This window comes from Meles meles, chromosome 5 (assembly GCF_922984935.1).
Source record: "Meles meles chromosome 5, mMelMel3.1 paternal haplotype, whole genome shotgun sequence".
Lineage (NCBI taxonomy): Eukaryota > Metazoa > Chordata > Mammalia > Carnivora > Mustelidae > Meles > Meles meles.
This window is the reverse complement of record NC_060070.1, coordinates 20,827,714-20,854,634: the sequence shown is the minus strand read 5'-3', so window position 1 is coordinate 20,854,634 and position 26,921 is coordinate 20,827,714. Positions and strand designations below refer to the sequence as shown.

Here is a 26,921-nt window from a genome sequence, read left to right as displayed (position 1 = left end):
GCTTCTAATGTAGACAAGCATCATGTAGAGGAAACACACTAGAATATACCTATAAAAGAAAATGGGATACAAGAAAACTCTAGAGTTTAAAAAAAAAATCTAGAAGAGAGAGCCAGGGATACGCTGGAGAAAGAGAATGGGATTTGGAAACCTTGGGCAAGCTACTTAACCATCTCCAAACTTTAATTCAGTCATCTATAAAATTTCACTACTGAGTATTACAAAAGATAATACATGTAGTTTTATGGGACACTGTAGAAATCAGGAACTTTTTTTGAGTATTACACTATTGAGTATTACATTTTTGAGTATTACAAAAGATAATACATGTATGTAGTTTTATGGGACATTGTAGAAATCAGGAACATTTTTTTTTGTCTTTCCTATATGAGTAGTTTAAAAAGTAGCTATCAGACCGTTCCAGAAAAGGAAGTTATCTCAGTTCTTTGGTAATCCTAAAATTTTACGCAACATACACTACTCATCTAGCAAGCATAGCACAAATAGTCTTTGAATGGCATTTTATATATCTTTATTCTAAGAAATCCCCAAAATGTTTACTGAAATTATGCCTACAGATAGTCCTAGTTACCTAACCACTTTTTTCCTAGATACTTTCGCACAGATGAATTACTTTTATAAACTCCTTACTAGCTGTGGCACTTACCAGGTAGCGTACCTGGGCAAATGCTCCGTGCCTCAGTTTCCATGTTTGCAAAATCAAACAGCAACTATACAAGTCCCATTGAGTTGTTAGCAGGTTTTAAAACAACATAACTCATGGAGAAGGCTTAGACTGGTGTATGGCACTTGGGAAATACTCAATGAGCGTGTGCCACAAGCCATGCTATTATTATTACTACTGCCACTACTATATTTAGTCCTTCTAAAATAATGTTTCCCAGGAACCTTCTTTGGTATTTGGTGAGTAGGCGACTGTGTCCTACTGATCTGACTCAAGAGTAATCTTTTCCCCCATTACCCCCAGGGCCTTCCGCTTCTAGCCAATCTTACAGAGTATTAACTCCTTCTGCTTTATAGAGTGGCTGTGTACATATTTTTCGTTCTAAGATTGCCTCCTCCCTGATGGTAAGGAGATGACTCTGCCTTCTTTCTGCCCTTCCTGGTGCCTACTTTTTGCTCTGTACGGGATAGGGCTCAAACCTGCCTGTTGGATGATATTGAGTGAAGGGATTAATGACTGTGCATGGGGGTTCACGTTGCCTAAATGCACCATTGAACCCCAGTATAGAATGATGGCCCAGGCCAGTGACTTAATGTGATTCAATAGGGCCATTTTTCTTTACTTTTCTTTCTTTCTTTTTTTTTTTCCCCCCAAGATTCTATTTATTTATTTGACAGAGAGAGAGGTCACAAGTAGGCAGAGAGGCAGGCAGAGAGGGAGGGGGAAGCAGGCTTCCCGCCGAGCAGAGAGCCCGATGCGGGACTCGATTCCAGGACCCTGAGATCATGACCTGAGCCGAAGGCAGAGGCTTAACCCACTGAGCCACCCAGGCACCCAATGGGGCCATTTTTCAATGTAAGGGCCCAAGATAAGGAAAAGGAATGAAGATAGTCAAAGAGATCTAAGCTGCCTTTTAATAAACATAGAGCAATCCTTTCGTGGCAAGGCACTCATTATACTGGAGCACAGGAAAATGGACCAGCAATAAAAACAAGTCTAGAAGACAAGTTACTCAGAATGAGTCTAGTTCAGAGTGCTTTCTAAAAGCCAGCAAGTTAAGTGTGTCCAGGGCAGGGTACCTTTGCTTATGTGGTGCATGAGGCATTGATTTTCTTCTAGTGCAGCTAACAACAACAGCAAAGCCCAGTCAGGTTACCAGGAGGTAAATTCCCGTCTTCCTCTCTGAGAGAAGTTGGCTCAATATTGTCATTTATTTGCCTTAATTTCTCAATTATCTCCCAAAGGCAGTTACAACACTTGACCCCCACTCTGCCCCTCCAGCGGAGCCCCCCCACCAACTCTGCTGAGTGTCTGTGTGGGACTTCTTCCCAGCCACACAGTGGCAACCTCTAACCTCGTGTTCTTGACCTTATATAATGCCTGCTTCTTTTTGACAGACAAGACTGTCCTTCCTGCCAAGGACATTCTGACACCCTCTCCTTGGGGACTGTTCCTGTCTCCATCCCTGTACCCTCTCCAGTTCTTTTGCATATCCCTACTGGTTAAGAGGCCTTTTGCCCAGTTTTAGTTGCTAGAGTGTGTATGACAAAATCAAAACTTTCTTTTCTTAAATGTAAAATATTAGAATTGTGAATATGCTTTTTTGAAAGTACCCAGTTTCCCCTTTGCCCACCCCCCCACCACTGAGAATCATTGTTTTTGCCATAAACTCAGCAATAATAACGGACTCAGGAAATTGTTTAAAAACATCAGAAGGTGGGAAAATCCTACCCATTAGCACAGAGTTACTGGTGGGTGCTACTCTCTTCAAACTCTTTGCATCCTGGGGGATGTTTGGGCTTGAGAAGGAAAGGAGGGACCTTCTTTCTTGGTCGGCCAGAGTCCCTCATTCTTTTATTCAGTGTGCATTTGAAGTCTTTGATTCCCTGACTCACAGTGAGGATCGCAGTGTGCGGGAAACCGGGGTCCATGATCAGAGCTGAGGACCCAGGGGTGGGGAGGGCACAAACCTTGCTGTCGAGGAGCCTGGGAGAGCCTTTGGAGGGCCATCAGCCAAGCACCTCCCACTGCCCCATGCCTGCCTTAGTATTTTTCCTTCCTTCACTTTGAAGGAAAATTGAAGAATAACCATTCATATAAATCCAAGTCAAATAACATGAATGTATTTTTAGAATGTCCCTCCATCCACATCTCGAACCTCCCACGAATAATGTGTCGTATGTGTCCACAGTCCTGTTCTCTCTCTGTCTATAGATGTAAATACAGTCTCCTGAACCAATTCGGTAGACTGGCTCTACTAAGTTATTACATTCCAGAACGTATGCGGTTTATGGTCTCCTTATTGGCTATAAAGAGCATGGGAAATCTAAATGCTGGGGCACTGGCATCGCCATGGGACCGCAGGCTAACTGGAGGTATTATGTGAAACTATGCAGTGGGAACATAATTACTCCAATCCCACCCTTTCTACTTCATATACTTTGACCCTTCTGGAATGACTAATAGCTTCTTTCTGTTTTCCTAAACCAAAAGCCTCAACTGGCATTCTGGACCTATAAGACTCTGACAGTATTACAAATTTAACCCACTATAGGACATTCTTTCTGGCTGGAAAGATATAGACAAGCAGAGACAAAGTAATATTAAGTAAAATAGTGCCATAAAAATAATGTTCTGAGAAATATTCCCAAATAAGGGTTTCTTTTTTTTTTTTTTAAAGATTTTTATTTATTTATTTGACAGACAGAGATCACAAGTAGGCAGAGAGGCAGGCAGAGAGAGAGGAGGAAGCAGGCTCCCTGCTGAGCAGAGAGCCCGATGTGGGGCTCCATCCCAGGACTCTGGGATCATGACCTGAGCTGAAGGCAGAGGCTTTAACCCACTGAGCCACCCAGGCGCCCCATAAGGGTTTCTTTTTAATCATCTGCATAGTTTATACTAATAGTAACACTCAGAACGTATAGAGCATTTATTCTATACCAAGTACTGTGTTAAGAATTCTTTCTGTATATATTTTAGTTAATTGCTACAGTAACCGTAGGAAGTGTGAAGTAGGCATGAATACTTTCTCTAAGCCTCAGCTTCTTTCTCTGTTATTTGGGCATCTGTACTTTGCCTCAGCTAAGGAGCAGGTAATTTGGAACTTGAACTTGGGAACATCAGAGTGCAAAGCCTGCCACCCCAAACACTCTGCTGTGCGGCCTTCCTATTATTTCACCGAGCATATAAGTACATAAGAAATCACTCAGGGTCTCCACAATAATTTAAGTTTCCCTGAAGATCAAATAATTATTTTCTTACTTTTTGCGGTTTGAGTGTTGCAAAAAGTTATATGTGTCCATCTCTTTAAAATTAGCAGGTAAAAAATACAGAATGCCTAGGTAAGTTTGAATTTCAGATAAATAATAAATTTTTTTACTGTAAATATATCCTGCACAATATTTGAGACATATACAAAAAATCTATTTGTTGCTATCTGAAATTCAAATTTAATTAGATGTATTTTATCTTAATAAAAGGGCAACCCTACTCTCAGGCATTTCATTCTGAGACTCTCCATGCTCAAAGCAACAGGTGGAAATAATGCTTCCCCGGAGGTGGGGGGGGTAATTCCCAGCCTGTGGAGAAGCACTGCCATCCCATTGGTGTCTCTCCTGGCCTGGCTTCTCCCCACTCCTGGGAGTACAAAGCTGAGCAGAAGCCTGTCCCCCTCTTTCACATAGAGGTTAATTTTAGCACTGCAGTGGGAGGTTGGTAAGCTCTGGCCCTACCTCCCCTCCCTCTTTTTTGGGGGGTATGGGTGTGGCTTACTCCTGGAGAAGGACCATCTTCATGCACCTTATTTTGGTAATAATAATTAAGAACTACCATTCAACTAACCATTAGTAGGATTAATAGCAATAATCTAGACTTCAGTTCTTGTTAGAAATGGTGTCAATCCACATGACTGCTTTGGTTCTATAGTTGCTAGAACCATAGCTATATATGTGTGTGTGTGTGTGTGTGTGTGTGTGATGTTAGGTCCACTGCTCCTTCCTTTCCCATGAACTTAGGTGACTCCATTTTCCTCCTACTTAGCATCTCCCACGCACTGGACATGCTCTTGTCCATTTTGGCTCAGGGGACTCTTAAATCACTTAGCCTGGATTCATTCTCCTTTACCTAATTTCTACATTTTGGTTGTGCTTTCAACATAAAAGCTCTTACAAGGTATTCAAACAGCAGCTCTTTGCATAACCGTATCATCAATAGCCTATCCTGATCATTTTAACTTTTGGGGTGGGGCTTTTCATCACAGCTTCTTGCTTCTGGAATATAATGGCTCCCATCTATTTCAAGTATCAGCTCTGTAGCTTCCCAACAGATTCTGTAGTATCCCAACACCCTCAGCCACTCGCTCACCCCCCCCCCCCCCCCCGTGGCAGAGAACCTTCTGTTTGATTTATGCCAAAAGGATTGGTCCGCAGTATTGTTTCTATTGTCCCAACATCACAGAGGAGCAGGAAGCCAGGGTCAGAGCACACGCATTAGGAACTGTGGCTTGACCAAAGTGACTCTCCCGGCACATGCGAGTGGCAGAAAGTCACAGAAGTGCCACTGCCGCCTCAGGTGAGAGTCTAAGCAGCCCCACTCTGAGGACACAGGACACACGCACTTCTGCTAGTTTCAACAGTGACATGTTCCAAAGCCCCAACGCGCCATGCACGACGTCCAAATCCAACTCAACCAAGTAAAACTCTTCAAGTTTCTCAACCGACCTGGTGCCGGTGAAGCTCAAGGCGGATGGGGGAGGGAAAGAGTGGGGGAGAGACAGGGACGGGAGAGCGGCGCCCGCAGCCCGCGAGGCGCAGGTGCCGCGGCAGGGTGACAAGGGCAGGGACACTGTACCTTGGCAGCAGGCGGCAGGCTTCCGGGAGCCACGCGGGGCTCGCTGGTCTCGGGGGGGTCTTGTCTGCCGACCGCTGAGCTCCCTTCAATGTCAAAAGGAAAAGCGTTGTCGTTCCCGGCCGCGGCGGCGGCGCAGGCAGCGCCCCAGAGGAGCCACAGCGGCAGGACGGAGCACCCGGCTGAGCTCACAGCCATCTCTCCGCTGACATCCAGCGGGATCTGCCTGGGACTCGGCGGCTGCTTGTCCTCGTCGGTCCCCCCCGCACCGTGGGGCGGCGGTGCCTCGCTTGCCCTACCTTCCCGGCCTCCGCCGTGTCCAGATGCGGGAAGTCAAGGCGGCCCGGGGAGCAACTTTGTCAAAAACGGAGAGAGAGCAAGGGAGCCAGAGTCCCTCTCCCCAACTTCTCCCTGCTCCTTTCCTTCTCCCCCCTCCGTTTGCCTCTCTCACCAGAGGCTCTGGCTGAAGGGCGTAGAGATGGACGAAGCTTAAGGCTGAGCATCAAAAGGCAGACCGGGTTAGGACGAGCCCAGCCGGCCACCTCCTGTCCTGGGCGGGTGGGGACTGAGGGCTGCGCGGTCCTGCCTTCCTCCTCACACCCATTCGCACCACTCCCTTTTTACCTTCCACTTCTGGGCCCTCCCACTGCATTTCACACACTGAGCTCTGGGCCTTTCCCTGGCCTGCCCTCCCCCTCCTCTCCCAGTTTGGAGCCTCTCCAAGGGACCCCGGGAATATTCAGCTTTTGTGATTGCTTCCTCACATCTCTCATTTCTTTAGTCAGGGTGCCCCATGTCTTATCTGTGTTTATGTAGATCTCTTACGTGGCCCCCTAGTTTACAAGGGAGTGAGTGGGAAAGGGATTGCAGGGGCGGGAGCCAGAAGGAGGCAATCTCGCTGGGATGGCAGAGGGGAGGGCACCCACTTTCTTGAGCAAGGTTTTTCATTTTCTAAAGATGGAAGTCTTCACTCTTGGAGCTGTCTTCACTGAGACTGGCTGGCCACCGTCTTCCTCCTGACAGTCCTCACCCAGGGGGCTTGGGAGAAGAGTATCTTTTACTGCAGCGCTGGAAAATGACTTCATTACGCAAATGCATGAACTTTTATTTACAAAGAACATCTTGTTTTCATCCTAAAGAGGTGCTTTGTGAGGGCTCCGGAACAAGGCTTGCAGTGTATGAGCCTGTCAAATATACTGCCCACAGCCCCGGCCTCTTCCTCTAGGCCTGTAATCTCATGCCTACTACATCTGTGTGAGTCATGCTACGTTTCTTAGACTTTGGGCGAAGTTGGCTACAGTTGTGCTGGGGGTGCCTCTGTGGCTGGGTCAGTGGTCGCTGCGGCTGATAGGTACCTTGGCTTACTTTGGCTTCGTAATGGAGCTTAAAACCTTCCCAGAAGACCCAAACATGGCTTACAAAGGATTAGATGAAGCAACCATAAAATGATACCCAAGTAAGTCTATAGATGTTTGAAATTATCCATAATCATGCAATAAAGCATCTTCATAAAACCTAATCATTAGCTCTGTTTTATAGGACAGAAGATACTTTATCTATGAAAAAAACTCACTCATTTATTTTGTACCAAATATATATCAGATACTTTATATATGTTATTTTGCAGACTCACAGCATTCCTGGAAAAGAGGACTATTATTTCCTTTAAAAAAAAAAAAAAGGAGGGGGAGGTTCTGAGAGACTAAGACATTTGCCCAACTTTACACAGCTGATCGAAAGCTAAGCTAAGGTTTGTACGGGGACATCACAGATAGCAAAACTGTCTTTTATATCTACACCACACTAAACTCATAAAAGAAAGGTCACAAATTCAGAGTAGGAGAGATATTCCCATTTTTAAGTACTTTCTATGTGCCAAAACGTTTGCATAAATTATCTCATTTAATGTCATCATTGCTATAATCCTATAAGATAGGTATCATTACATACATTTGGTAATGGGAAAGTGGTGAAAGTGCTACTATTTGATGCTAAGATCACCGATTCTTTTCAAAGATATTTTTCTTTATTTGAGAGAGAGAGAACACAAGCAGGGAAGAGGGGTGGAGGAAGAGGGAGAAGCTGACCCTCTCCTCCCTGCTGCTGAACAAGGAGCCTGATGTGGGACCCTGGGATCATGACCTGAGCCAAAGGCAGACGCTTAACCTACTGAGCCACCCAGATGCCCCAAAGTCATTGATTTTGAATCTTTTTTATTTATTTATTTTTTTTAATTTTTATTTATTTATTTGACAGAGAGAAATCACAAGAGAGGCAGGCAGAGAGAGAGGATGGGAAGCAGGCTCCCCGCTGAGCAGAGAGCCCGACGTGGGACTCGATCCCAGGACCCTGAGATCATGACCCGAGCTGAAGGCAGCAGCTTAACCCACTGAGCCACCCAGGCGCCCAAGTCATTGATTTTGAACAATAAAATGATATGAAACAAAAGTGCCAAAGCAGGTAGAAACACAAAGTTCTCATATATTCTCAAGTATTTGTAACGTTTTCATTTTAAGATATAAAGATAGTACTGAGGGGGCGCTTGGGTGGCTCAGTCGTTAAGTGGCTGCCTTCGGCTCAGGTCATGATCTCAGGGTCCTGGGATCGAGTCCCGCATCAGGCTCTCTGCTCCGCAGGGAGCCTGCTTCCTCCTCTCTCTCTGCCTGCTTCTCTGCCTACTTGTGATATCGCTCTGTCAAATAAAGAAATAAAATCTTAAAAAAAAATCTAAAAAATAAAAAAATAAAGATAGTACTGAGATAAACCAGTAAGCTAAACAATGATCATCAGCCACAGACACCGGATTATGCACTAAATTAAGTGAAAGTACCTAAAAACATGTTTGGTTGGGTCCTTGAAGAGAGAGATGTTAGGAGGCAAGATAGCTAGGGTCTAAGAAGAAAAAATGATGTTCAATTATCCTCTCCCCTTCTCCCTTGAAAAAACTTGAAGTAATAATAAAATAATAATAATAGTAGTAATATCACATTCTGACTTCGGAGAAAGATCTCTTCAGTACACAAAAATTGTTCACATTTGTTTTCTGAAGAATTATGTCCTGTTCTTCACTATCAATCAGTCACACACTTTGCATCTGACTTGGGTGTCTTCTCTTTATGCACAACGCCATGTTCAGTTCTGGGAAAGGTCTGACTGGTAGGGGTGAGAGTGTATTTGTCTAAGACCCATGAACTTTTGATTACTGATTAAATATGTACTCCAATTTTTCCTCCTCATCTTCTTTTTGTGGATACTATTTTTTTTAAAGATTTATTTATTTATTTGACAGATAGAGATCACAAGCAGGCAGAGAGGCAGGCAGAGAGAGAGAGGAGGAAGCAGGCCTCCCGCTGAGAGAGCCCAACACGGGGCTCGATCCCAGGACCCTGGGATCATGACTCGAGCCGAAGGCAGAGGCTCTAACCCACTGAGCCACCCAGGCGCCCCTGTGGTTACTATTATTTTTGAGGCTAAAAGCATAATACACAAGAGCATGAATTTTGTATGAAATAAAATAAGGTTTAAATCATGGGTCTGTTTACAACTCTGGGAGCTTGGCACACACATAGTCTCTCTGGTTGTTAGTTTCCTTACCTGAAAAGCAAAAGGGGTCAATGATACATCTTTCACTGAATTATTATGAATAGTAAATGAAATAATGTTGGTAAAGTATTAACACAGACTGGCGTATAGTCAGTGCTCAATATAGACTATTTATACTGTATTTCAAAGTCTTAAAATAGAATAACTATTTTTAAAGAAGAAAAATAACCACGTTTATTTATCCTGCGGCTTGGGTAACCTCACATTTGCTGAGAATAGCCATTCACTTTTCTGGCTGCTCTGTAGGTCTTCCCCATATTCAATGTGTATGCGGCGGTCATGGATGATGGAGTGATAAGACAGGGCAGGCAAGACGAGAGCATGGCTGACTGTTGCACAGAAAGTTAGGAGAGAGTAGAACAGAGGGAATCATCTCCTCACTGAAGGGCCACCTACAGACCATCAAAATCCGGAGTGTGGGAGGATTTTACTCCTGCTACAATGACAGACTGACAATAGACCGAGTGTCCTCAGTGTGGCTGTTTTCTTATCACGACCATTCCTTGCACTCGTCTCCTGAGATTGGAGCTGGGCATTGGCCAAATACTTTCAGGTTCATTATGTCCCTTGGGAACCCCACCTGCCCCTTGATCAAAGGAGTGCTGCTCTGTAATCCCTGATGCTCAGAAGAGAGCGAGTTGGGAGGCGAATAGGTTAAATGGCAAGGATACAAAGCCAGTTCAAGAGCAGGATGAGGGCCCCACACCTTCCCACTTCCAGACCAATGCTTTCTCAACTACACCCAACTATTTTTAGTGCTGGCAGCAGCAGATCTGGTGGCTTGGAGGCTTTATCAAAAGAACGTTCTGGAATTCCCTTCTGAGTCCCCCAGTGGGTGCACTTATCAGCAGATGAGTATCAGGGCTGCCCCCTCCCTTCAGCACTTGTTGGGCCTGTCCACAGCATCCGAGGATCCAGCAAGGGTGTTGTTAATGCATCCCATATGCCCTTCTGTAAATAGAAAGTCACGTCAGATGCTATTTCGGATTTTTAGGTGCTAATCTTGGACATAATTAGACAGGATTGTTGTGGGACTGTGTACTAGTGACAATTCTGTGATGAGGTTGGTCAGAGAAGCAAGGGCGAGCTATCACCTGCCATGAGGTCTCTGACAGTCAAGTGGCAGGAAGGAAAGGTGGAGAGTGGTGTCTCTTTTCTGCTGACACCCCTCTCCTCTCGGGCTGTGCTTCTCCTCTGTGGGTGACTCTGGTGGGAGTCCAGCCATGTGAGGAGGAGCGAGAACAAGAGAGCCAGGAGTGTGGGGGGCCTTCTAAAAGCCATTCCTCCTCCCATTTGTTCTGTCAGACTTTTGTTCAGGATGTGGACAGCCTGTGTTAGCCATGCTTCCTCTCTGGGCTATGGCACTTAGCACAGCCTCATTTGGCTTTTAGCATGGGCTTTCTACATTCTTTCCATCTATCCATCTATCCATCTGTCCTCCCATCTTTTATTTAGTTACTCATGAACTCCTGTATTCACTTACTTACTCTGCATTTGTTGGACACTTCAGAATGGCAGGTTACATGCTGAAGGAAGGGTGATAAAAAAAAAAAAATCCTAACTCTGAAGGAATTAAGAGTCCACTGAGGTGCACTGTAAGTTAACCCTATAAGGAATGCAAAGCGGTTAACAGGAATTCAAAGGCAAAGTCCAGATGAACTGCTAATAAACTGTACAGAGCAAGGCCTTTCTGGGGACTCTACTGGCTGGAAGAAGGGGGCAACCTTGCTGAGTCCTCCGTGATGAGAGGAAGGAAAGCTGCCATTTGCAGAGGAGCAATCACATCAGAGACTTGCGGCCACAGGACAGGTGAGAGAGTCATGGGATTGTGAAGGCTCCTTGCGTGCCTGTTCAGGGCACACAGTCTTGGTCTTCAGGGCCTGGGACAGCCTGAGGGAGAAGAAAGCTTCCCAGCCTGTTCCGGTCTCTCAGGTTTTCCTCTGCCAAGCCCCAGGCTACACGGGGGTCTTCTCTCCTGCCAATCTGAACACTGAAGAGCTTGTCACAGTCACATGGAGGTCCTGAACAAAAGTCTGAGGAAACCCATGGGAGGAAGAACAACTTCTCTTAAGTTAACAAAATGTTTACATTTCATTGTTGTGAGAACTTAACAGGAGGTAGACCCTCTTCACTGGTTTTGAACTGTACAATAACAATATTGTTATGCATAGGTACAATGCCCCATGGGGGGAAGAACACCATTTGGAAATCCCCATGCTCACCTGGCTCTCTTGCTTTCGCTCCTCCTCACATGGCTGGACACCCACCAGAGTCATCCACAGAGGAGAAGCATAGCCTGAGAGGAGAGGGGTGTCAGCAGAAAAGAGACACCACTCTCCCTACCTTTCCTTCTTGCCACTTGACTGTCAGAGACCTCATGGCAGGTGATAGCTCGCCCTTACTTCTCTGATCAACCTCAGCACAAAACTGTCATAACCTTTTAAATTTTAAGTGAAGAAATTGAAGCCCAAGAATGACATAATCATGGTTGCATTTGCAGAATTTAAAATGTAGCAGTTGTAATTGTAGTCAAATTGAAAATTACAGATAGCAAAAAAAGAGGAAATAGTGGTCACCAGGAATCATGCCTCTCTGGGGTAAAGATTTAAGACACTGGAAATGTTTGGGAGTAAATACCTTCAGACTTCTATTGCATCCATATCAATTTCCTTTTTGCATCTGTACCATGTTTTTAAATATTTTATGCATTCTATTTGATATATATTTTGCATGCATGTGAAATATATTTTATATATCCATTTTATATATCCTACTTTTTCATACAAAACCAAATCAAAATGGGGCACCTGAATGTCTCAGTCAGTTGAGCTTCTGACTCTTGATTTTGGCTCAGGTCATGCTCTTAGGGTGGTGAAATCTAGCCTTGCATTGGGCTCCATGCTCAGCAGGGAATCTGCTTGAGATTCTCTCTCTCCCTCTCCCTTTACCCCTCCCCTCATTCATGCACTCTCTCTCTCTGCAATAAATAAATAAATCTTAAAAACAAAAACAAAAACAAAAAGGAATCACAGTGTACATAATATTTTTAAGCTTTTCCTCCACTGAGGTCACTGTAACCTCAGTATGTTACTGTGAGAAACTCATGGTGTTCAGATTTGCATGTGGGGAGGATTCTTTTTTTTTTTTAATTAATTTATTTATTTTCAATGTAACAGTACCCATTGTTTTTGCACCACACCCAGTGCTCCATGCAATACGTGCCCTCTCTATTACCCTCCACCTGGTTCCCCAACCTCCCACCACTGCCCCTTCAAAACCCTCAGGTTGTTTTTCAGAGTCCATAGTCTCTCATGGTTCATCTCCCCTTCCAATTTCCCACAACTCCCTTCTCCTCTCCATCTCCCCATGTCCTCAATGTTCTTTGTTATGCTCCACAAATAAGTGAAACCATATGATACTTGAATCTCTCTGCTTGACTTATTTCACTCAGCATAATCTCTTCCAGTCCCGTCCATGTTGCTACAAAAGTTGGGTATTCTTCCTTTCTGATGGAGGCATAGTACTCCATCATGTATATGGACCACATCTTCCTTATCCATTCGTCTGTTGAAGGGCATCTTGGTTTTTTCCACAGTTTGGCGACCGTGGCCATTGCTGCTATAAACATTGGGGTACAGATGGCTCTTCTTTTCACTACATCTGTATCTTTGGGGTAAATACCCAGCAGTGCAATTGCAGGGTCATAGGGAAGCTCTATCTTTAATTTCTTGAGGAATCTCCACACTGTTCTCCAAAGTGGTTGCACCAACTTGCATTCCCACCAACAGTGTAAGAGGGTTCCCCTTTCTCCACAACCTCTCCAACACACGTTGTTCCCTGTCTTGCTAATTTTGGCCATTCTAACTGGTGTAAGGTGATATCTCAATGAGGTTTTAATTTGAATTTCCCTGATGGTTAGTGATGATGAGCATTTTTTCATGTGTCTGATAGCCATTTGTATGTCCTCATTGGAGAAGTGTCTGTTCATACCTTCTGCCCATTTTTTGATATGATTATCTATTTTGTGTGTGTTGAGTTTGAGGAGTTCTTTATAAATCCTGGATATCAACCTTTTGTCTGTACTGTCATTTGCAAATATCTTCTGCCATTCCGTGGGTTGCCTTTTTGTTTTGTTGACTGTTTCCTTTGCTGTGCAGAAGCTTTTGATCTTGATGAAGTCCCAAAAGTTCATTTTCGCTTTTGTTTCCTTTGCCTTTGGAGACATATCTTGAAAGAAGTTGCTGTGGCTGATATCGAAGAGGTTACTGCCTATGTTCTCCTCTAGGATTCTGATGGATTCCTGTCTCACATTGAGGTCTTTTATCCATTTTGAGTTTATCTTTGTGTATGGTGTAAGAGAATGGTCTAGTTTCATTCTTCTACATATAGCTGTCCAGTTTTGTGGGGAGGATTCTTAGGGACAGATTGCACTTTGACTAGAGGGCCACAGCAGATGGAGAGAGAATGGTCCTAACAAGGATTATCGACCACCTTGGCTGTGGCCATCGCTTAGGTCCACCAGGATAATTACTTTATCAGGCTAAAGGGAAGTGATCGTTGTTTGGTGGTAAAGTAATCAATTGAGAACAGAGGTGTCAACATCCATTATATCGGTAATGAGATCAATATAAAATAGGAGCTCCTGGGATTGGGTAATGAAATGATACAATTAAGGAGAATTGGGCAACATTCAAAAGAAGAGACCCAAGACACTGGGTTCTTATATCCTTGCACCCATTCCAACCCAAGCACCACAAAAGGAAGAGAAGTTTCCTTAAGAGACGGATTGCTGTCACCATGGTGGGTATATAAGCAGGACGGGGAATTAAAATGTTTTCTAACCTACTTTGTATGAGCAGTGGCAGAAATGGGTCTTTAAGAGTCTAATTCAAAAGCTCTCTGCAATCTAGCTCTGTATCCCTTGCGTTCTGCAATCTAGCTCTGTATCCCTTGCGTTCTGCAATCTAGCTCTGTATCCCTTGCGTTATCTTCTAGAAAATGCATGTGGGATGTGTTCACCTTGGGAAATAAACTGGTTTTGGAAAAAAGTCAGAACTGAGCATAACCATAATAAATGTCTCAAATTTGCACTGTGCTTTACAGTTTGGAATTAAAGTACAGTTATTGCTTCTCTAACAAGTGGGAAATTGATCTGGCTCTAAAAGTTCAAATGCACAGATTCAGACCTTTAGGAGAAGGAGTCTCAAGTCATTGTCCACCAGATCTGTCAGGTGGTCTATAGCTCCTGAATATTTAGCATTCTAAGATTTATTCACCATCCATTCACTCAACAAATATTTTGCAATGTCTGCTTGGCAATTGGCACTTTTCTCAGCCCTGAGGAGAAGGCAGAGTAGAAATCAGACAAAAATTTCTGCCTTCACGAAGTTTACATGCTAATTGAGGCAAGCATAGGAGAGAGAGAGAATAAACAATCAAGCAAGAGGAATATGCATACATGGAATACAGTGTGTCAAATGAAAAGTGCTATGGGGAAAAAGGTTGCGGAGGATGGAAAGCTTGCTTGCCTTGTTGAGGAAGAGGCAAGAATAAAATGAGGGAGGCAGAGTAGTTGGAAATAGTCTCAAAGGAAAGGGGCTGTGTGGGATGGATTATGTAGGAACATCAAGATAATTATAAAAACTTTGGCCCTGAGGGTGATGGGAGGTATTAGAGGGTTCTGTGCATGGAAGTAACATGACTGGACTTATTTTGTCTGCCACGTGGAAACAGGGGTAGAGGGAAAGAGATGAGAGAGGAGCCAGGGAGACCATTTAGAAGCTATGGCAACAATTCAGGTGAGAGACGATAGGGGCTTGGTCCACAACGTTAACATTAGAGCTGAGAGGTCATCAAATTCTGGATCTATTTTGAATGTACAACCAGTAAGATTTTCTGGATATGGGGAATGAGAATAAGAAAGGACTTCATCTTTTTGGCCTGAGCAGACTTGAATGATTGATTTGTCACTGCTAGATGGAAAGGAAGAGCCAGTTAGAGGAATAGAAATGATGAAGAGCTTGGGAAGATTTTTTTGAGATGCCCCTTAGATCTCATTCTTACACTCTATTCCTTTACTTAAAGACTTCTTTTGAAAACATTACATATTCATAACACATAATACACAAAACACACACTGCCTTTTCACAGGGATCTACTTAGTGCAAGGCACTGTGGATAATACTATATAATAACTTTATCTTATATTCTAATAAGGGAGATTTATAGCATTCAGGTACTATGATTCAAGTCAGTAGGTGTTCCAGATGGGCACAAATCCATTGCTTTTGGGGGTTAAAGCTGGGAGGGATATTTTGAGCTCAATGAGAAAAGAAAGCACTATAGATTGGAGCTGGATCTCCACACAGGCAGAGGAATTAGGTATTGGAAGATGGGTGGGGGAAGGGCATGGAGAAAGGAATTTCAGGCAAATGGAACAGCAGAGACACAGGAATAGAATGGGAAATCACATGCATATTCAGGTAAGAGCAAGGGCAGATTACCTGAGCATTGTGCAAAGTTTGGTTGGGTGGATAATGAGAGATAATATGGAAAAGATAGATATGGATCTGATCACTAGTTTACTACTAGAAGACAGAGAAATGATCACAGAGGAGCTAAGAAAGGTTAATCAGATAACCAGGAGGAAGGTGCTCTGGAGTGGAGAGACAGGAGACCAGAGGACAAACGGGAGGTTGTTGCAATAACAATTTAGGCCTCAGGGGACAAACAGAATGAATCTTATGAACTGTCACTGTGTCCCCTAAACACGACTCCTCATTCCTGGGGCAATCCAGACATCTCAACTTGTAAAACCAATACATCCCTGAAGCTGAGATGAATTTTAACTTGAATGGAGTCAGCCCCTCCTATTGGAGGGAAAGAAAGCAGTGTTTGACACCGTTTCCAAGTTAGCACACTCTGTCACGAGTTTACCAGGCCACAATATGTTGGCTCTTCTGTCAGTGGAAGGTATTGCCTGACAGTAATTCCTATGAGATAGCTTCTATCTATCACATACCGCATCCATTAGTAAAGTTCATTAATTACCTGCCCTAGGTCTACTTTGACTATTTTTATTACTTCCAAATAACCCATTAATGGTTTTTCCCTTTCTTTCTCTCTTAGTCTTGATTTCTTTTCTTTTTCTTCTTCTTCTTTGTTTGTCCTCCCTCATTTATTTTCTCAAAAGGCCCATGCTAATTTTAATTACATTTATCTCAAGCTAAGTGCATAACTTCTTTTCTTTATTTAATGAAAAGATAATATTTCTAGGGTGCCTGGCTCATTTAGTGGGAAGAATATGGGACTTTTGATCTTCAGGTTATGAGTTCAAGCCCCACACTGTGTATAGATAGAGATTATCGAAAAATATAAACATTAGAAAAAGATAATATTTCTTATTAAATCAACTCCCAAGGCCTTTTTCCCTTTTTAATGATTAAAGAGAAATACATATATATACACATATATGTATATGTGTATATATATGTATATAATAAATAAAACATACATATGTAAAAACAAACAATTATGGTATTTGGGATCATAGTCCATGCAGTTTCTTACTAATAAAATAATCTGTAAACATAGGTTATTGCCTTTAAATACAACCAAATTTCTCTATTGAGATTTCTAGACTAGTACTTACCCTGATATTACTGGGATCCTAGAGATGATGATGGGAACTCTAGCAGACATTAAAAGAGCTTCAGTAACAACTCTTATTTTCCATGGAGAATTCATACCTCCTACACACAGGACCTGTGCTAGTGTCTCATTTTCTGGGTGTGGGGCATTTGTTTCAGATCTAAATGAACTACTGGAATCCCATCCTATAGTGGAACATAATTATAGGGTCAGAGATAGTCATATGACCAACAGGTCAATCAGATGGAAGGAGAGGTTTGCTGGGGTCTTCTGGAAAGGGGTTTCTCAGGTTTTTTTGGAGAGAGCTTCTAGAGGTGGGCTGCTTTTCTCTTTTGTATATAAAAGAAAGACTTTGTTTCCCCTGGAGTCATTATCAATCCCAAGGAAAGCCATTTTTAAGAGAAAGTGACCCCACAGAAGACAGAGTAAAAGTGGGATAAAATGGGTCCTGAAAGATGTTGTTTAGCTGTGAAATCAAATTGACCTCTGAACTTTCATTTTCATGGGCCAAGATATACCTTTTATTGCCAATTTGAGTTAGTTTTTCCCTTACTGACAACCAAAGGGATTCTGATACAAGAATAGTAGCAATTTGAGAAACATGTGATTTTTGAAAGAGACTGTGATGAGTGTATCAGGGAGAAATAGAAAATGCTGGTTTGCAAAGCAGCCATGTTACTCTTCTGGAGGAAGTCATCATAAAAGCAAAATTTATATATGAAACATATTGTCTTTCCATAAGTTTGTCAATCTGTAGGTCTTCCTTAAAAGAGAAATTAGATGTAGTTTTTAAAAAGCCAGGCTACAGACTTAGATTGTCTGTTTGTATCTCTCAATTTTCCTACTTACTAGCTGTGTGATCTTGGGAAGCGATTTTATTCTCAAAGTCTCAGCTGCCACATCTATAAAGTGGGATGTGTACCTGTCTCATAGAGGTTTTTGTGAGGGTAAAGTAAGATAATGCACATAAATTTCCCAGAATAATGCTTGAAACATAGAGACCACTCATACACTTCAGCTGCTATTATTATTACTAATAACACTAATATTATTACTTTTGCTATATGACTAATGTGTTCTAGAGAAAACAAGAAAAAAATGCTGATAATTACAAAGTTAATAGAATTCTTTGTTATCTATAACATAATTCAATAAGTATTTTTCACTTTTCTTTCAGTAGTTTTAATATCTGGAAACAATAACTTGATTGCAGATGCTTTATTATCAACATAGTATTTAATATTTGCTAACCTTTCTCATAGAGGCTGCTACTTAGGCTAATACATGGTTCTGGTCTCATTATCAAATAACAGAGCATCTAGCCCTTCATTACATGTCCCATCTTAATCCTTAGCCCCATCCAGATAATTCATGGCTCCAACTATGCCATCCTTAATTACTTCATCCTTTCAGTCTAAAGTGATTTCAGTATGAATCATGTCCTTAATTGATTCAGTTCTCTATTTGAATTTTCCTTTGTGGACTCAAACTTATTCTCTAGGAATAAGTAACTAGAGGTGAACAGGCTTTTCTAGGGAACTAGACCATAATTTAGGGGCCAATTTCCTGTCTGGTATTCTCAGGCATTCAAATTCAGACTCTATAGTCACTAAATGTTTTCATAATTATAGCATTTTTACATTGGTTTTCATTTTCCATCTTTTAGAGCATGCAGAATGCTGTCACCTACGCTGTCCAAAACAATTCCCCCTACAACTCCGTGGGGTAAGCACCATCATCCAACTTGAAGCTGGGAGAGATGGAAACATCAGTGAGAGCAGACCATGACCCAAAGGCTGATCTTCAATCTTCTCAGCCTGGCATGATTTCTTCCCATCCCGTCTGTCTCCCAAAGTCATCAGTCTTTGACATTTGTGACTTGAACAACTCAAAATAAGTCATAGCTGAGCTGCAAGAATACAAAAAGTGAAGTGTTCAAGATTGTTGTCCCTCATATTTTGAAAAACAATTCACTTGTTATCATTCTTAAATTAACATTTATTTAAAAATGGAAATACCAAGGACAAAATAATTGATTATGAGGCAAGAGGAGAGAAAGAGCCCATATTTGGAAGGAGATACATTTAATCATTAAATGATTGAATTAAAGTTAAGGCTTACTCTCTCTCTTTATTTATTAAATGCTTTACCTGAGCAAAACTTAAGGATTGGGTTTGCCATAGGTCATGCTTGTATTCTTCTTCTGGGTGAATATGATTATGTACTAAAGACCTTGCAAAAGCTATTTCTTCCAGCTAGCTACTGGAGATGGGCCCATAACATTTCTGTGCTTATTTCAACTGGATGGCCTTTGGGAACAGTCCACAGTGGTTTTTAACTTGGTTTTATGATGAGTGATGACCAGCAGCTCCCTGGAGGGCCTAGGAGAAAGCACAGGGAAGAGAAAGGGCTCTATACTGTGGGCTAGAGACCTGGTATTTCCATCCCAGGGCTGCACCTCGCTAGTCTCAGCCTCGAGCTAGTCTTCTAAGCTCCCTGGCCTTCACTCCTTTCCTCTGTAAAATGAAAAGTGAGACAAGAGGCACCTGAGGTCCCACTCAGCCTCAAGGCTCTTATGTTCTAGGAAGGGACCTATCCCCAGACATTGAGTGTTCTGGTCATGGCCAGTTGCAGATCAATGGCTTAGAAAGTAACACTAATAGGACTACCCCATGGCCTTCCCTGCTGAAATAATTAAACCCAGGGTCTGGTGATTTGTGCCTGAAGCCATATTTTAGGTGGCTCAGGAAAGCCTGTGGACAGTTAATGTAACAAATCAAATGCAACAAAGGGGAGAGAAATATGAGTTATTATTTTAAACTCTGCCAGACTCAGAACTACAGGCCAGAAAAGAAATAATGCTGCTGGAGACCACAAAAGGAAAAGAATTTAGAAATATGCCTTCTGTCCTCAAGTCACCCCTCTGTTTTACAGCCCTTCACTGGCCCTATGGTATGTACTTCCTAGAACAATAGGCAAGTCAGTAGTGTTAGAGATGGAAAAAGACTAGGCAAACTACACAGGATACTGCAACAGGAAATTGTGACTATACTGGAAGAATAGGTGGATGCTCTCAGCCACTAGGTCACCTGCGGGGCCATTCAAAAAACATTTATTGAGTTATAATGAAGTAGAATTCCATTCCTTTCCTTTAGTCCATGTTTTTTCTTAGCTGTGAATCATTTCATCCTTGCCCTGCATGAATATGTTAAATGTATGATCACAATTAATAAAAAGTGAAAGGGTAAGCTGTGAACAAAATGTTTATGAAATTCATAAGCCCGAGGGCAAGTGTAGACACAGCCTTGACTGAACTGTATAGAAGAACAAGGAGCATCTGCTTGTGTGTTGGATGATGAAGAACATGGGGAATTGGTATGACATAATTTAGTGTGTAGATTCCTTATTTACTCACAGATTTTACGCAATCTACTACTTAGACTAAATAGAACTCAGTCTTTCATGGAAAATGTTCTTATTTAGCCCAATAAAACAGCAGGGAATTTGAGACCATTACATAACTTTCAGTAGTACATATGGCCAAGGTAGGACACAGGCAAACTCAAGCCTTCTGGTCTATGCGTGACATAGATATAATGATAAATCATAAAAAAATAAATTTAGAAATAAACAAAAAGCAAAAATCCGGGAACGTTAAAACACAAAGCAATCATAGAGAGACCAGAAGAACACTGTGCCTTTCTTTCTCTTCATACCCACCCCTCTTAATAACTTACATGGTTGCCCCTGACCCCTCCTTGGAATGGTAGACACAGTACCATATGCTGTGGTCTACCTTCCAATCTGGCGATTCCATTATCGTATCATGGTTGGACACCATGGTAGTATAGCAATCTAGCAGGAGTCAGTTGGGTCTAGGAAGAAGGTACATTATTGATACAGTGTCCAGCAGGCTGGCTAAATGGCTGAGCCTCTATTCCAGAAATAACTGCCAGGATGCTTAGCCTTAACCAGCCAATGCCTTAATGAAAGCCTGAGCTACTAGCTAAACCTGCTCAAAGTGGTAGGTCAGGATTCACCCCAAGAATTCTGGGAATTGCCAGACATTTTGAATCAGTGCTGAGACTTCATGTTTTATTAAGTCAGTGGGTGCTGCCTTTACAATTGGGGCAACACCTTTACCCAACTTACCTAATTGGACACCAGCATAGCTAAGATTCCTTGGATGAAAGTGGAGCAATCCAGTAGACTATTGCTCATTTGAATCCATCAGTTCTAAAGACCTGTCCCTCAGTCATCGATGCAATAATCAGTCTCCTGGGATTCATCTCTACCTCCCACACTCTCATACTCCACCCCTTCTCGTCTCTGCTCAGCTCACAGGCTGCCTATCATTGACACAGAATGCCATAGTACAGTGAAGGCTTCTCTTCACCCTATCAAGGCCCTCACAAATGCCTTGCAACCCATTTATTCATATGCTTTGAAGGCTTTTTGCATATTTTTAGAAGCCATTGTATTGAACTGGCACCAAACCACGAGTTCTTTGGCAAGGCTTTGTGTCAAGTGGGTGGTTGTATTGAAGGGTCTCCAAGGTCTCCCCAGTGCTAACACTGAGTTCATGTTTGAAACTTCTCAACCTCCCTCACATGCCAGTCTGTCACCACTACCTTCCCTCTCATGGATGACACTGACTTCTACTTTACTGAGATGCATAGCTGGGTTCCCTAGTTTTCCCCCTTTCTGTAACTTCACCATGATCCGCTACTGTCTTTCAGGAAGATGGGGCTTGACCCTTACCAAGACTAACCCACCCTACTGCACTCTTCTTCCTTTTCCTCTAGTGATTTTGTATCTTTTATTGACATATGGAAATTATAAAACAAATTCATGATAGTAAACATTTAAGAAGATAGGGTTAATTGAAATAAAAGTGTGCTTACATCTCTTCCTCTTCTTCCCGTCCAAAGATAACTACTTTCATTTGCTAAATATTCTTTCAGAATTTTTTTCTATGCATATGCAAATGTAAACACATATATGTGTATATAAAATACATGTGAATCTTTTCATAATCAATGTACATGTTATTCTGCAATATGTTTTAAAAACTTAACATTCAAGGGGGTTTGAGTCCCTTAGTCAGTTAAGCATCTGACCCTTGATCTCAGCTCAGGTCTTGATCTGGTGAGTTCAGGGCCCATGCTGGGCATGGAGCCTACTTAAACAAACAAACAAAATTTTACATTCCATTCAACAAGTATTTATTGAGATACTGAGCACCCACTATGGGTCAAGCTCTGTTCTAGGACATAGGTATACAAGGGTGAGAAAAGGGACACGGTTCTTGGCCAAGTAAAACTTAACAGTTCATTGGAAAGATGTTTTGAGCACCATTTCATTTCAGTTTATAAATATTTTGTTCACTATTTATTTTTTTAAGATTTTATTTATTTATTTATTTATTTGACAGACAGATCACAAGTAGGCAGAGAGGCAGGCAGAGACAGAGCAGAAAGCAGGCTCCCTGCTGAACTGAGAGCCCAATTGCGGGACTCAATCCCAGGACCCTGGGATCATGACCTGTGTGGAAGGCAGAGGCTTTAACCCACTGAGCCACTCAGGCGCCCCTTGTTCATTATTTATAATAGCTGTATTGTTTGTAGAAGAGGTCTATCATGATTTATTTAAACATTCATTCATCAGAAAACATTTAAGTTCTCCAATGTTTTGCTATTACAACTAATATAAAGAGTATCCTTGTACACTTGCATTAGCTTTTCTGTGGACAGAATTGTACTATGAAATTGTTGCCAAATGGAATATAGATTTTAAAATTTTGATACATTGTCACATTGCTCTCTAAAAAGGCTGTATCGATTTATCTTCTACCAATAGCAACCAGAGACTCTACCAGGCTCTTTGGAAATTTGCTTTATCAGCTGCCCCCCTTTTACTTGTAATCACTTCCTTTGCCTACAACAAACTTAGGCCATTCTACATCCTAGAGTTGTGAGGATACCCTCTATTCTGCTATTTCTTAAGTTTACCAAGCTAGCTTTCTCATCTCCTTTGTTGCTGACATACTAAGTCAGTGCTCCTGGCTATCTCTTTCTGCATGCCCTCAATTCTTAACACTTTCCATAAGATTTAGGTCCTTACCACAATGCCAACAATGTTCTCTGGAATGTTCTTGTCACCTCAAATCAATATATCTGATGCCCTTATTTCAGGTATTCAGCTTTACAACATGGGTAGCATTTCCTCCTTGTTGAGACGCTCTCCTCTTCCGGCTTCAGTAGGAACGTGCATCTCTGGTTCTCATCTCAACTTTCTTTTTTTTTTTGAATGCAGCACAGTTTAAATTTATTTATTTATTTTTTTCAGCGTAACAGTATTCATTGTTTTTGCACAACACCCAGTGCTCCATGCAATACGTGCCCTCCCTATTACCCACCACCTGGTTCCCCCAACCTCCCACCCTCATCTCAACTTTCTGATGACTCCTTAAATACAGGGACATGTTTTCTCTTTCACATTTTTCTTCTTTCCTCAATTCCTTCCCAACCTAATCTACTGCCCTGGCTTTAATTGTTGCTTCTTTATATATGCCTGTGAAATCTTCATCTGTGGTCAGGACCATTCTGGTAAGCTCTAGTCCTGAATTTCCAACTGACAGAGAGTAATACCCAGAAAGGGATCTTGAGATCAAACTCAGTACTCGGAATGGAACTCATTGTCTCTCCTAACCCACAACTTTCTGCGTGTTTTCTTTCTTTTAAGAATTGCATTCTACCAGTCATTGAGGCTCAAATAATGGTATACTTATTTTTCTTGAATCTCATTTCCCATCCATTGTCAAATCAGAAGAATCTACTAAAGCAGGATTTCACAAACCAAAATGTTCAGAATTAAACAAAGGTTAAAAAAATAATACTCCTCAGAATCTTACATTGTAAATTCCAGGTCCTATGCAATTCTCCGCTTATGAGACCAAAGAACATTTCCCTGTTCCTTTTCTGAAGATTTTATTTATTTATTTGGTAGAGAGAGAGAAAGTGAGCTAAAGAGTAGGAGCAGGGGGTGGGGAGGGGAAGCTGAAGCAGACTCCCCACTGAGCAGGGAGCCTCATGCCAAGGAGGGGCTTGATTCATGAACTCCAGGATTATGATCTGAGCCGAAGGCAGACGTTTAACTGACTGAGCCACCCATATGCCCCAACCCTTCTTTCCAGAAGAAACCTCTTGAGGTCTCTCTGGAAGTAAAGGAATATATTTTGCTAAATACATGTATGGAAAAAATGTCATTCTCTACTAAACATATTTTGATATGTCATTTCACTGAATTCATTCAGAAGTGAGCAGTATGAGAAGGCCAAGTTTGTTGAGACCCATACAGAATGGGTGGTGGGCTTCTTGCCTGACATTGTCCCTGATTCCTGAAACTAAACATTTGTGTGGTTTACTGCTGGCAAGTTCCATAATCAGTATGAAAGTAATCACAGAGGCACAGGCATTTTTAAAAATTTGGGTAAACACAATTCCATCCTTAGTATTACCTTGGCTCGAAATTCTTTTTTTTTTTTTTTTAAATATTTTATTTATTTGTGAGATGCTTGGGTGGCTCAGTTGGTTGAGCGTCTGCCTTTGTTTGGCTTAGGTCATGATCTCGGGGTCCTGGGATAGAGTCTGGCATCACGGTCCTTGCTCAGCAGGGAATCTGCCTGCCGCTCCCCCTGCTTATGCAAGCATGCTCTCTCTCTCTGACAAATAAATAAAAAAAAATTAAAAAAAAACGATTTTATTTATTTGCTTATTTTAGAGAAAGAGAGAGAGAGAAGGAGAACTCATGTGAGCAGGAAAGGAGCAGGAGGGAGGAGCAGAAGGAAGGGAGACAGTCCCAGACAGACCCACACTGAGCGTGGAGCCCTAAGTGAGGCTCAGTCTCAGGCTCTGAGATCATGAACTGAGCTGAGTGAAACCAAGAATCAGTCCTTAACTGACTGAGCCTCCCAGGCACCCTGGCTCAACATCCTTTTAAGTGATCATCAGACATCTTACTCTGTCTCTCATCTCATCCTGCTTGGGTTTACAAAAGCTTTGTCTTTTAAGTGATATCTATTAATTTCCACTAAAAGTTATTATTCCTATGCATCACCAAATAATAGCACCATGATGCTCCAAGATTATTCAAATAAACTGATAAACTCAGCTTTTATAATATGCTATTGATTCAGATGAACAAATACATTACACTTTCCTTTAGGTCCTGAAACTGACTTTGGTTATATCTACCCTAGCCTGTGTATAGCTCTGAATTATGTCCCAGAACCTATATTCACTGCTTTTATCACATTGTTTAATTTTGTTCACATTAAAGGATATTTCCAGAATCTAACAAGATCAAAATATGTGGAATTATGGAAGATAAATATTTATTTATTTATTTTCTATGTATGTGTGTCGGCAGAAAGTTTTATTGAGGTATAATTGACATAACCCTATATTAGTTTCAGGTGTAAAACATAATGATTTGATATTTATATATATTGTGAAATGATCACCACAATAAGTCCAGTTAGCATCCATCACCATACATAGCTACAGAATTTTTTTCCCCCAACGATTCTTCTCTTACAAGCCTTCACAGGAGAAATCCCCCACACGTGTGTCAAAGGCCACGTACTTCAGAATGTTCTTAGTGGTGCTGTTTACAACAAAGAAAACAGAAAACAGTCCAGATGCCTGCCAGTGGGAGACTGGGAGGATGAACTGTGGTCTATTTATACAAAGGAAGATTATGATATAAATGAATGGGTTGATCTTAACAATATGATATTAAGTTAAAAACATTAAGTCTTGAAAGATTACTTATAGTATGATACTCTTTTTCTAAAGTTAATAACAAGTAAACTTAAAATGTAAATTTTAGAATGTGTATAGACATAATAAAACCGCTTAAAAAGGAAAGCAAAGGAATGATCAACACTGGATTCCAGACGATGCTACTTTAAGGGGGATGGCTAAGGGGATGAGGAGGAACCACATGGATATATGCAGATATTTCCAAAGATTTAACTTTTTTGAGGGGGTAGTTTCATAGGAGCTCATTAAATTATTTCAAATATTCAATTAAATAGCTAATTCAGTAAATAAAATTAGGACATGCACTTACCAATTATGAAAGTATGTCATGAAACTGGGCTACAATGCATCTAATTCTTTGTAATCGAAGGCCAGTGGAAGGTCCGAGAAGAAACTGGTACATTAGCAGGTGAGGTCTCCAGGAGTCGATCTGTAAGGGATCTCTTTTTTAGTTACCACCATCCCTGCATGCTCCTTGCTTCCATGAAAGCGGATTTGCAAGGGGGCCTTGATGGAGACAAAGGCAAGGGAAGGGAATGGAGCCTTTCTCAGACACGGGTCCCTTCCTTTGCTTCACAGATGTGCATCTTGACCTTAGGAAGAATGGTTATTGCAGAACTGAAGATGATTTTCATAAGGAAATCAAAAACAGCAACAACCACAAAAAGAAATACCTGAGTATGACTGCTTTGGCATCCATGGCAAGGTACAAAACCGAGTGGGTGATAGTGGCCTTCTTCCTGCTTCTGCTCAGAATACAGCTGTCTGTGGCCTATAGAAGGACCCTTCACTTTGAGAGCACTGGACATCAGACCCTTGGCAGGATAATCAGTGCTCTTATGGGGTGTCTGACAGTCAGGGCTGAGATGAAATGCTATATAATTCAGAAGTCCAGAGCAAGGGCTGGAGGCAGAGTGCATTCCCTTACATGCTAGCCCTCTGCTTCCCTTGTGCAAGCTACTGACTTTCTGCAAGACTCAGTTTTCCATTTATAAAAGGAAAATAATAATAGTCTATACCCCATGGCTTACTGTGAAGGTTGTTTTTTTTTTTCCCATTTTATTTATTTTTTCAGCGTAACAGTATTCATTCTTTTTGCACAACACCCAGTGCTCCATGCAAAACGTGCCCTCCCCAAGGTTTAATGATAAAATCTAGTAGGGTAGACTATGTAGCACCCAGACAGTAGATTTTACATATACCCTCTTAACAGATGCATGGACCAAAGATATCAGAGAGCAAATACAATTGGTCAGGTCCCTAGAAGGACTGTAAGAGGTGGTGTGATGGAGAGCCTGTTAATACACAATGAC

General features: G+C 41.8%; 1 protein-coding gene across 2 annotated transcripts in view; it reads right to left on the bottom strand.

The window, feature by feature from the left end:
- Positions 1-6,243, bottom strand: part of LAMA4 (laminin subunit alpha 4) — a 151,345-nt gene extending 145,102 nt beyond the window's left edge. The window contains exon 1 of one of the 2 annotated variants that reach the window (XM_046005514.1): positions 5,534-6,243. In XM_046005514.1, coding sequence (XP_045861470.1) covers positions 5,534-5,728 — 195 coding nt within the window. In that variant the 5' untranslated portion in view covers positions 5,729-6,243. The remainder of the gene's footprint in view (positions 1-5,533) is intronic. The other variant, XM_046005513.1, reaches the window with a different exon arrangement.
- Positions 6,244-26,921: the final 20,678 nt, after the last annotated feature.